Here is a 12,350-nt window from a genome sequence, read left to right as displayed (position 1 = left end):
ATGATTGGAAATGGGTTAGTCCAGTGCGAGAGTTAGCCAAGAAAAGGGCTAGAGCTAAAGAACCAAGCAGTGATTAAAAGAATACAGTGTCCGTGTAATTATCTCGGGTAAAGCTAGCCGGAGGTGGCCGGGGTGCTGGGGACTCAGCCCAGCCACTCATATTACTACATGTGTGTGTGTGTGTCTGTGTGTCTCTGTATATCTCTGTTGTGTGTGCATGTGTCTGTGTGTCTGTGTGTCTCTGTATCTCTCTCTGTGTGTGCGTGTGTGTTTCTATATCTGTGTGTGTGTGCGTGTGTGTGTCTGTGTCTGTGTGTCTCTGTATCTCTCTCTGTGTGTGCATGTGTATGTGTCTGTGTGTCTCTGTATCTGTGTGTGTGTCTGTGTCTGTGTGCCTCTGTATATCTCTGTTGTGTGTGCATGTGTGTGTGTGTCTGTGTGTCTCTGTATCTCTCTCTGTGTGTGTTTGTATATCTGTGTGTGTGTGCGTGTGTGTAATCAGGGCATCGTGCCCACTAGGCAAACATTCTACAACTGGCTACACCCCAGACAGAAAGGCTCGTTCTTTATGAATCATGCAGTCACTGCTCTTCTGTTACAGCAATCAAAACTAGACTAGAATAGGAGGCCACGATGTTTTAAAAATAGGATTTTTATAAGGGAGTGAAATACAATCAAAATTAACTCGGTGTTCATAAATTTAAGTTTTTACTGCCTAATCTAAAGAGCTAAAAACAGCCTGCTGGAGAGAACTCAGTAGTAAGGAAAGCTTGTAAGAATGAGGGCCCGAATTTAATGTCTAGAGCTCACAGCTAGCATTTATGAGGGAGTCACGTGATTAGAAGAGGCTAGAAATGGGGGGACACGGATGTGCAGTACTTCCTCTGTGACACGATGCGGACCTCTTCCTCAGCCAACACAAGCTGCTCTCGAGGGGGCGGGAGGGGTAATTTGTCTTTGCTTTAAAATATTGATTTGCTTATTTGGTTGTTTTAATAGACAAAATAAAGTGTAATGTTCATATATTGGTTTCTAATGTCCTTCTTAATAAAAAGACTGAGGACTTCTAACAGAAATGGATGGTCCATTTCCTAAGACAGAGAGCATACAGAATAAGCTGGAAGAGGTAACAAGACATCAGCAAAACCACTAGTGACCGGAGTATCTTAAGGAGCAAGGTGCCCACTGAAAAAAACTTCCAGTGGATGAGTCTGACCCACTATGAGCAACAGTGTAGTGTCTTATTATAGCACAAAGTATATACATAATAAATGTCCACAAGTCCATCAGCCTTAAGTAAACGACTGACAAAGTAGATAAGAAGAGGAACAAATAAATCTCTCATGAACAAACCTCCAATCTTCTCTAGGAGGCAAGCACAACTCCCTGTCTTCAAGGATGGGCTGTGCATGATGAATTCCTTCTAAATACTGCTGTGTGGAAACAGAGGGGACACCTGACACATGTCACCTCAGCCACATCAGCAGTGGTACTGACAGTCTGTGCTTCTGATATGGTTAGACAGAGATGTCACTGTGCCTCTGTGGTCCCCACACACCCAGTCTAACATCTGGGGAAACACTAGAGATCATAACTGTATAACCTATGAAACTCCTCAAAGCCATTCACCATCAAAAAATAAGGAAAAGCTGAGCAACTTCCAGAGACAGAGGAGCTTAAGGAAACACAATGACTGAATCTGAGCTTGTGCTGGACGGGATCCGGAACAGTCGGAGAAACATTCATACAATTAGAATGAAGTATGGGCTCGATTTATGACAATAGATTATCAGTTTGTTGTTTGTGACAATTGCTGTTGTCGTATAAGATGCTAACAGTGGAGGAGTTAGGAGCTGGGGGGGGGTCGAGAATGTCTAGTACAAAGTAGGGAACCCACTGCAAATATTAAACGCAGAATCTGTTGAACAATGAGTGGGGTGATGGTGTAGAGGGGTAAAAAGGGCCTCTTCCTGGCAGCACCCAGTTGGGGGGGGGGAGCCCAAGGCCTGCTGCCAAGATCTCTGCCCGGCATGCTGGACTAAGCCTTGGCCTTCAAAGCCAACAGCCCTGATACGTCTATAGCTGGTGTCTTTTCCTGAAGTTCAAAACCTCGGTCACACAGGACGGTGACACCTCGTCCAGGGCACTGCTGCTGGTGGCTGTTCTGGAGTAGCCAAAACAAGGATAGCTTCGTCTGTGCTCCCGCCCCACACGTTCCTTAAGGACCCATTTCTTTCATCCTGGCATGCACATTCTTCGTACGTTCAAAACTCCCTCAGGGTTGTAAGGGAAGACCATCAGAAAGTACAGCTAGAGAAATTGGATCATTCACCATGTTTAACTTCAGACTATAATCTAAAAACTTGCCTGGTAAAATGTAAAATGATCCCAATAAGACATATATGTGATTCCATTCCTGGGGGTGAGCCTGCTGGACCCACAGTTGCCTTTTCATATCTGGGAGAACATCAGCCCCCAAGAGGCAGAGGGGCTGTGTCGTTGGACTTTGGCGTCCATCAAATCTGGCATCCTAATTTAACGAGCTTTGCCTCATTACTTACCCAAGGAAATAAAGCTGTGTAATTACAACATACTACAGGCATCAGGGTGGAATCAGCAGGGAGTGGGAGGGCCATACCTTTCAGAGACACAAATGGATAAGGGGTAAGGCTGGGGTTTCTCCTGCCAGCTCTGAGCTGAGATTCTTCCTGGGGTGGGGTGGTGTTATACTGTGGGGGCTCCATGGGCTACTATCTTGCCTGGGATGGGGAAGAAAAGGTGTCGTTGCCTCCTGACACCAGAAGCCAAGAAGAGAGCAGTGAAGAATGATGCAGTACCTTGTGAAAACAGAGAGAGAGGAGAGAGGAGAGAGAGGCAGAGACAGAGAGAGAGAGAGAGAGACAGAGAGAGACAGAGAGAGAGAGACAGAGAGAGAGAGAGACAGAGAGAGAGACAGACAGAGACAGAGACAGAGAGACAGAGAGAGACAGAGAGAGAGAGAGAGACAGAGAGGGACACAGAGAAAGACACAGAGACAGAGAGAGAGAGACAGGAGGAGGAGGAGGAAGAAGAAGAGGAGGAGGAGGACTAGGGGACAAAACACGAAGACTGGAAAATGTGGGATCAGAAACCTGACGTGTTCACGAGCCTACCATACCCTGTAAAATAATTATTTTCTGTAGGAACTATGCGTTTCAAGGGAGTCAGTTTTTGTGCTTCAGTAGCCACGGTCAAAATGACCAGCCCTGTTGTTTAGAAAGGGGACACTGGAACCTGCCTGCAGGCATCCGGCACCCAGCAGAACTGCAGATGTGGGCTGCCAGGCCCACTCACATTAGTCCATAAGAAACGACAGTACCTCTCTCAATATGACGCTTTCTAGATCCATCCATTTGCCTGCAAATTTCAAGAGGTCATTATTTTTTCTGCTGTGTAGTGTGGGTTTGTTTGCCTTTCTCTTATGCATAGTGAAACCAAACAGTATTTGTTGGTTGTTGTTGTTTTTGTTTTGTTTTTCAGTGTGGTCATAACTCTTAACCCAAATTTCTGCCTACACATCTCTGTAGCACACAGGAGAGAACTTCGCCCTTCCCTGCTGATGTCTCTTGGTTGTTTCCCACGCTGGTAAATATGGAAGTTCTTTTCCATCCAGAAGTAAAAGTCCCATAGCAGCCGTTTACACTTCTTTCTTTAGAAATTTTGATTTTTATAGATTAATAGACATTATCTAGCTGTTTATTAAATATTTGAATTTACAAATTAATTGTTAATTAATCAACAATAATTTTGAATCTTATTCTTTATACTGAGATTCAGTGACTTCTGAAATAGACTTTAAAACTGTTCAGGAAGGAAAGCACATGAAAAGCTTAGTACTGTAAGGCAGGTCATTTCTTCTCCTGATTAATAATCATCAAAAAGAATGTGCTGAAAGAAGTGGATATGTAAAAAAAAAATTGATAAATTTCCTGGAATAAAATGTAACTGATAAAAAAAAAAACAGAAATGACAATACAATCTTTAGAAATACTGCAAGGTGATAGTTGGGGTGATTAGAATGGAAACCGGCCCTCCGTACATTCATAGGGTGTGGCACTATTAGGAGGTGTGGCCTTATTGGAGGAAGGGGTGGGCTTTGAGGTTTCAAATGCTCCAGTCAGGCCCAGTGTCACGTGCTTTCTCTCTCTTCCTGTTGCCTGTGGATCCAGATGTAGAGCTCTCAGCTCCTTCTCCAGCACCACGACAGCCTGCGCACCACCATGACGATATGTCCTAAACCTCTGAACTGTAAACCAGCCCTGGTTAAATGGTTTCCTTTATATGAGTTGACGCGGTCATGGTGTCTCTTTAGAGCAATAGGAACCCTAACTAAGACAGAAGTTAAACACAGCCGTGTTTAAAGTTTGAGGTGCACAGATGCACAGTTGAATTAAGTACATCTTAAAAATACTGAGTGCTCAGAACTCCTCCCTCTCCGACCGGCTCACTTTGCGCCTCTACGGACCAGGGTGGGTTGCTGGGCCGTTCGTCCCTGCCCTGTGCTCAGGGGCATTTGTTAGTGGCTCGGAGCTGACAGCAGGTGGCGGGAGGGGGGTATTTTGTAACGTTACAAATGTTACAAATTAGACTGTTTTATTGTATTGATTTACAGACCGAAGAAAGTGACCAGAACATACTTTAAAATGTTGGTTTAGGGGCTGGAGAGATGGCTCAACCGTTAAGAGCATTGCCTGCTCTTCCAAAGGGCCTGAGTTCAATTCCCGGCAACCACATGGTGGCTCACAGCCATCTGTAATGAGGTCTGGTGCTCTCTTCTGGCCTGTAGGAATACACGCAGACAGAATATTGTATACATAATAAATAAATAAATATAAAAAAAATGTTGGTTTAACTTCAAAGTGTGTCACACATTGTGGCTGTCCCATGGTGAATGACACAAAAACTATAATGCTACGATGTTGTTATTTATTTGTTTGTTTCTTAAAGCTGGCTTTTAGTTCACAGCCTTGACGAAGAGGATGGTGGTACCACTGAAGATATTAAAGTCAGTGCGTCTACAGGACAGAAGCTCGCAGCCTTGAATAAGAGGAAGGTGGTATTACTGTTTGAAAATATTAAAGTTAGTGCGTCTACAGGACAGAAGCTCACAGCCTTGACAAAGAGGATGGTGGTACCACTGTTTGAGGATATTAAAGTCAGTGTGTCTACAGCACAGAAGCTCGGCTTTAAGCTTCATGCAGCCCCTTCCCAGCCCCTTACAAAGATCAAGGTGCTCTCTAGTCATGAAATATAAGGGAAATTTGCCTGCCAATCTTCGAGGACTTTCTGAACTGAGGACCTGACCAGATGCCGAGGTAAATATTCCTTTTGAAATAAAGAAGGCTGTCATAATGTCTGAGTGTGGCTTTCTAGAACTTATCTTGTTAATAGGTGATCTGCTTTCTTTGCCAAGGTGACGGTGGACAGCAAGGCTCAGTGGTGAGCAGACCCCAGTAATAAGGCAGCAGGAGGCCCGAGGCTACAGGAAGCTCAGACAGAGGGGCCCTGGGATGGAGCGTGGACTCTGGGCTCCAGACGACTGACATCTGACCTCCAGCTTGGCCCTTCCTTTTCTGCCTGCAACTTGCCCATGTTAGCCTGAATCTCAGAAGCCATCAAATGTCCTACTGTCAATGAGGCTCAAGTCTAGAAGAGAGACACCTGTGTGGTTCTCAGGCCAGAGAGAGCTGCTATCCATGCAGGGACAGAGGCAGCTGGCAGAGTTGCTGGGTTGGCATCAGCAGGCACAGGCCCAGGACAGTCAGAAGAAAGAGACAGCCTAGGAATTCAAAGTCTTATTGATCACTATCATCATTGATCACTGTCCCTGATACCAGTGATCACTACTACAATGTCACTAGTGATACTGCCATTCTGTAATAGTGAAAGTAGTGTCCCTTGTATTAATACATTATCAGATTGTAGAAATAGTTCTTGCCACCCCTTCAGTATCTTCCCAGGCCAACTGCCTCTGCTTCGTGTCTGACGGTAGAAACCACTAGAACTGAACTTACAGGGAGCCTTTGATGGAGGGCACAGGAGAATTCCCTTTCCTTTCTTTTAAAGGTAGTTTTTGTTGATTCTTTAGCAATTGCATACTTGTCTGTAATTTATTTTGATCCTATTCACCCCTCCTGCCCGCCCATGCTACCTCTGGAGCCCTTCCTCGTCCCGACACATCTGCTTCCTTCTTTAATGTCAGCAATTTATTTATCTGTTTATTCATCTGAGACAGGGAACTACTTGGTTGCCTTGTCTCAAGTCCCTGGATTCAAAGAATCCTTCTGCCTCCAGACAACTTGGAATACAGACCTGTGCCACTGTGTCCAAGTCTCAGACACATTTTCTTAGTAATAAAATACAAGCTCTTTAAGGTTGTATCAAGTTAGACCTTCCTTTGCTTAGTCAGGCTTTTTTTTTTTTTGAAAAAAAAAAAGAAAAAAAAACAACCTCTGGCTCCCCTACTGTGTCCCAGATACTGAATTGCCGAATTAGTGGCCATTTGGTAAGTGAGGTGAGACTGTACAATTTGCTTGCTGGCCCTTCCACAGTTAGAGCCCTGTCACCACCAGTAAAATGGGGTGTCAGGAACCGGGAAATGGCCAAAATAAACTAGGGGGCCAGGTACCAACTTAATTTTGCCCACTGAGAAGATTTTAAATCCCCAGCACCTGTCAGTGTTGATAACAGTCTCCTCCCACCAACATGGATTTTAGAATAAAGGGTAATCTTTTGAGGAAACCACTTTAGCTCCGTGAAAGCTTCACCTGCTCTTCTACCACAGATGGGTGATGGTCACACAGACACTGGTTCGGAAGTATTCTAGGACACCAGCTTAAGGCTTGGGGCGTTGTCTGGGGATGTGTGGCCTGAGATAAATTCCACGCCTTTTCCTAACTATCTGGGAAGTAGACTCGAAAGAGAACTATGGCCCTTTGTCTCCGCAAAAGAAATTCTTGGGAAAGGGGGAACAGACCTGCTTGCTTTGAACAGGGTTTGTATGTCAGCCAGCCAACCTAAGCTGTGTCCTGCTCTGAGGTGTCCCTGAGTATAGGGGTGTCCCTGAGTATCAGGGTGTCCCCCTTTTAAGAGGGAGGAAACTTGCAAAGTAAATCAGGTTTGTTCCATATGGTGAATGGCCATTTTTCTTGGCCCAAGAAATTCCGTGTCTGTTTGTAATTTTTGTTCTTGGGACACCGTCCCCAGGGGACCAGGAAGAAGGCCAACGAAGCTTAAGTATGCTCCCTTAGAGCTTGGGCTTGCTCCCTGGCTCTGTGAAACAGATTGTCTGCCCTGTTCCAGCCCTCCCAATGCAATTCCTAGACTCCAGCAATGGCACAGGTACCTGAGCAGGTAACAGGCAGGCACAGCTTCTGAGAGCAGACATAAAAATCTAAAGCCCACACTGCCACAGATGAAAGAGGGGTTCCTGTCAGAAAATACCCGGACAGAAGACTTTGACTTCTTTTGGTTAAGAAGAGTTTTAAAATCTATTTTAAGATGGACAACAGTAGAGTGCACCTATAATTCCAGCACTCGGGAGGCAGAGGCAGGTTATTCTCTCTGGGTTCAAGGAAAAACAGAGCTACACAGAGAAATTCTGTCTGGAACAACAATTTTAAATACTGTGGGCTAGAGAGGTGGCTCAGGAGTTGAGAGAACACGCTGCTCTCGCACAGGACCCAAATTCTGTTTCTAGCACTCAATATGAGGTGGCTCACAACTACCCAGAAATCAGGTTCAGAAGAAGCCCATGCCTCTGGCTTCTGTGGGCACCTGCATTCACACGCACATACCCACACACAGACAATCCCCTCTACACACACATAAGCAAAGACAATAAGGGGCTGGAAATGTGTTCAGCCATTAAGAGCACTGGCTGCTCTTGCAGAGGACCAAGGTCAGTTCCCAACCAGGGGGCACTTCCCCACTGTCTGTAACTTCAGTCCCAGGGGATCCAAAGCCCTCTTCTGGCCTCTAAAGGCCTGGCACACACACAGTGCACAGGCATTCAGGCGAACACTCATACAAGTTAATAAAATAAATAAAATCTCAAAAAAGCTAAAGCAAATAAACCTCACGTAATTTTGAATAGCCAGCCTTTCCCCTATGACTGTCTTTTTCCCTCTTTCTGGCGTTTGGAAGGACTGAGAAGATGGAAGGGATAAAGGTTGAATTCATTTCCAGCTCTTTCACAAGCCCTTTCTGCTGACCTGGAATAATCTCCACACATTTTCCTAATGCTTGGGAGTTAATTGCCAATTTGCATTTTGGTTGCAGTATCTGGGCCTCAGGATGGAAACGGCAGCTTTTGTTTCCAGAGAAATAGGTGGAAGACAGCTTCTAGAGCTCTCCCCGGAAGCCCAAAGGCCTGCAGAGGACAAGCCTGACACTCTTTTCTGTTTCCCTCCACTATCCAGTCTCTTCATGATCTGTCATGGCACAGGGGCTGGCCGCTGGGTTTGGGCTGGGTTATAGGATTGGGATCACATCATCAGACCTGCCCCCCATCCACAGCCTCACCATATTGTTAGTCCTTATGATAATCTCAGGATCCTGATGGCCATGGATCTGCCTCTCTGCAGCCAAACTTGACAGCAGTATCTCTTAAAGTAGGAAATGATAATGGACACCCTAGTATCCCTTGCTAAGCCTCTGTCTGGGGAGCCTTTTCTGCATCCTCTGACATTGGCCTGCTCACAGCCTTACTTTAAATGTCTTAAGAATATCATTGGCTTCTACTAAGGCAGATGGAGAGTTCTAGAAGTGGCTTCAGGAACCACCCTGGTGCGTATAGACAGGGGACAGGTGAGTGTTTGGAGCTCTCGTGTAGATGTAAGTTTAAGAACGCCTGTTTATTAACAGCCTAAAATCTGCTTGCCCTATAACTTCCCCTTCTGGTGTGATTCACTTTCTCCACTTGTTAAAAAAGAAAAAAAAGAAAAGAGCACGCAAGAGCATGCATTGTGTGCTGTGCTGTCACAATCGGTGAGACCTTGTCTGTCACATGCCGCACCGAGAGACTTATTTCCTAGCCTGTGTTTACCCAGGCTCCTGCCTTCCATAACCTTTTGCATCAGGCGCTGCCCAATCCTCCAGTGTCCCAGCCCAAGACGACTGAAGAGAAGGAGATGGCGGAGGCGTACCTTGTACCTGGGTTTCCGCCCTCTCTTCTTCGGGATCGTCACTGCCGGTACAGAGCCCGCAGACGCAGAATAAAGATTATGGACTGCCATCTGCACTGGTGTGGAGTGAAGGGGAGGCCGGCCACGCTTCCTCCCTGGGACCTTCTGTGTCTGCATCTCTGCTGGTGCCAGTCTTGCTGGATGAGGAGGCAAAGCACACGTGCAAGAGAGGTCCTGGGAATCAGTCCAGAGAGAAAGCAAAAACAAAAACATCTATGTCTGTTTGGTTTTCAGAGCACATAGCCCTGTCTGTGCATACCTACCACTTACGGGAGCAAGACAAGGATGCATGGAAGAGAGACAGGCACCACTAGGCTGCCATTCTGCAGAAGACGATAGATCTCTGGGTCCAGACACATCTGATACTGTCATCAGCAACCGAATGCTTTCATGTCTTAATTCAATTTTGGACTAACAAAGTAGTATTACAATAGTATTTAAATACTGTACACGGCATTTCTATCTTTATAATGTTTAATGTTAAATCAATATAATATATCATATTTAATATCATTGTATTCATAAACTCATCCATTCCCTCCCATATTTAACCTTCATTCTTTGGTTTAATTACAAATTGTCTTCACCTCATTTTCTCTTGAAAGGAATTTAACAATACAAGTTACTTTCATTAAAGCATGACATCCTTTAAGGGTTTGCAGACAGAAATGTTCATTTTGACAATATTTAGAACTGCAGAAATAAAATAGATACAACCCAAATAACAATGCATAAGGGAACAGCTAATACATCTGCAGACTAAGACTGTCAACTGGCTTAAAGCCTTTAACAGCGTATTTTGCATAACATGATGTTGGGTGCCGCATAAAGACAATCTCAATTATGCAAAAATTTACAAGGTAAAATAAATGGAAGGAGGCCACGAAAGGTCACCTAGAATAAGATGGCCAGACTGTGGGCAACTGTTCACAACACAGTCCTTTGTACACAGCCGACAATATTACTTGCAAACTCCTCAGGTAGAATTTCATTTGTCTTGAAGCCCAAGGTCGCTGATCAACCTTGACCAGAGAACGGAGAAATTGGAAACTCAGATATCCTGGCATGGTCAGGAATGTGTTGAGTGGAGCAGAGCTTTACACTTTAACTCAGAGGCAATGTTGGGTGGTGAAATCCACTTCTACACTATAGTGGAACCTTCCAGAACCTTCCAGTAGAAACGAGAATCTTTTGCTGACAAATCTGTAGGTGTTAGGACAGAAGCTTTGCCATGCCTTGGTGGAGTTAGCAATGCAGGCACTTGATTGCTTTACTTGGGGAATAAAAAGTAAAACACTAGAAATTCTTTTAAAACACAGTAGGGGAAGTTTTTGGAAATACCATATTTGGTGGATAGATGTTTTCCAGGGTGGGGAATTGAACGTACAGTCCTGTATACACCATGCAGACACTTTACCAGCGAGCCGCTCTTCCAACTCTGTAAATAGAATTCTAAAGTAGAGATATTCTTATATCACGCTCTGTTGAGTGTTTCAGATAAGGAAACAAGCTCTTTCCCACAACGCCCACCTCGCGCAGCTCACACCTGCCTGTAACTCCTCAGGCCACTTCTGGCTCTTGCAGGTACTGCACTCAGAAGCACAAATCCTCATCCAGATACATATATATACACATCATTACAATTAAAGAAAAAATAAAATAATTTACAGCAAAGAAGACATCGGTTTTCTTTGTTTCTGTATATTGATAAAAATATCCCATCTCACTGATTTAAGAGACTTTTTTTTAAACGTATTAGCATGCCTGGAATAAAGTTGTCCCTATAGCACTTCAAGAAAATCAGAATTCCAAGACAGTAGGGAGTATCTTGTAAATTCTTAGTAAAGCATAAGATAATGACACATCTTGTAATTGACTCCATCTTAGAGTCAATGAATTGTGATCACTGTAGAGGAATTCATAACATGATCTATTTCTGGACTTGGCATTTATGCTCCTTGGCAGGAACAAAAATGTTCACTGGTACAAAAGCGGCCAAAAGCACTGATGGGTCAACAAGAACCCACGAGATCTGGTTAGGCGGAAGTCAGTCTCGTTAGACCTGCCACTACCAAATTCCTGCTCCTTCCTTATGAGTTTTAAGAGTTAAGAAACAGAAGTGTTTCTTATCTAGAGGGTATTTCTGCACCTTTCTACTTTGCCTTTATTTTTAAAGTTTATTTTTGTTTGTTTAGCTTTGGTTTCAAGAGACAAGGTCTTTCTCCGCAGCCCAAGCTGTCCTCATGTCCCTCCTGCCTCTGTCTCCTGAGTGCTGGGATTACAGCTGTGTACCGACATGCCTATCCTACTTGGCTTGAAGTATGGAGATTAACAATCTGTCTGGAGCATCATTGTCAAAGGAAAGCATGAGAAAATCTATGATTAAGGATGGAGGAGAAAGCCCAGTTGAGAAAGTATGCATCTTGCAAGGTAAGGATCTCGTCCCATGCCCAGAACAAGACAGACAGGCATAGTAGCTGTGCTGGTAATCCTAGCTAGCATTGAGGAGGCAGAAACAGTGGATCTACCTGGTTGGCTCACTAGTTACATGCCTAACCTAACTAGTGAGCCCCAGGTCCCAAAGAGAGACCCCGTCTCAGAACTAAGGTGGACAGCACCTAGGAAAGAGCATGGAGGTTAATATCCAGCCTTCACACTCCTCTGTAAACACACAGGCCCAAACGTGTGCACGAGCACACACACATACTTAATAAATAAATAAAATGCAATAATTTTAAGAGAAAATGAAGTTTAAAAGAATATGAATTAGAAACAAAGTTTCAAAAAGAAGTAAATCTAAAAAGAGTCTTTGACATACAAAAATTAAACTTAACTTTCCCCAAATTGTTTGATATAACAAAAATCTTCCCTAGAAAAAAGAACCTATCAGTTCAACCTCTTTCTTTCCCTCTGACATCTGCTTCCTTCTTCTTTTTAATGAGGAAAACCCATGCCTCACCCTGTATTCCACTTCTCGTCTTCCACAGAAGTGGAAGGCCAAATAACTAGTCTGATACACAATGCTAATCCATCAACAGGAGCCATTGTTGATGCAGTGGTGGGTACCACAGGGAGGGGAGAGAAAGCCAGAGGCAAAAAGAATCCAAAGTTCCCTCAACCTAAGAT

The 12,350-nt window shown here is 44.3% G+C and overlaps 1 protein-coding gene across 1 annotated transcript in view; it reads right to left on the bottom strand.

Annotated features, from left to right (window-relative positions):
* The window catches only part of Scml4 (Scm polycomb group protein like 4), a 92,335-nt gene that overhangs the window by 33,678 nt on the left and 46,307 nt on the right, over nucleotides 1-12,350 (bottom strand). The window contains exon 2 of the mRNA XM_005363582.2: nucleotides 9,186-9,398. Within this exon, the coding sequence (XP_005363639.1) occupies nucleotides 9,186-9,341 (156 nt within the window). The 5' untranslated portion in view covers nucleotides 9,342-9,398. The remainder of the gene's footprint in view (nucleotides 1-9,185; nucleotides 9,399-12,350) is intronic.

This window comes from Microtus ochrogaster, linkage group LG9 (assembly GCF_000317375.1).
Source record: "Microtus ochrogaster isolate Prairie Vole_2 linkage group LG9, MicOch1.0, whole genome shotgun sequence".
Lineage (NCBI taxonomy): Eukaryota > Metazoa > Chordata > Mammalia > Rodentia > Cricetidae > Microtus > Microtus ochrogaster.
The sequence above is the reverse complement of the archived record's forward strand: the minus strand, read 5'-3'. Positions and strand labels throughout refer to the sequence as shown.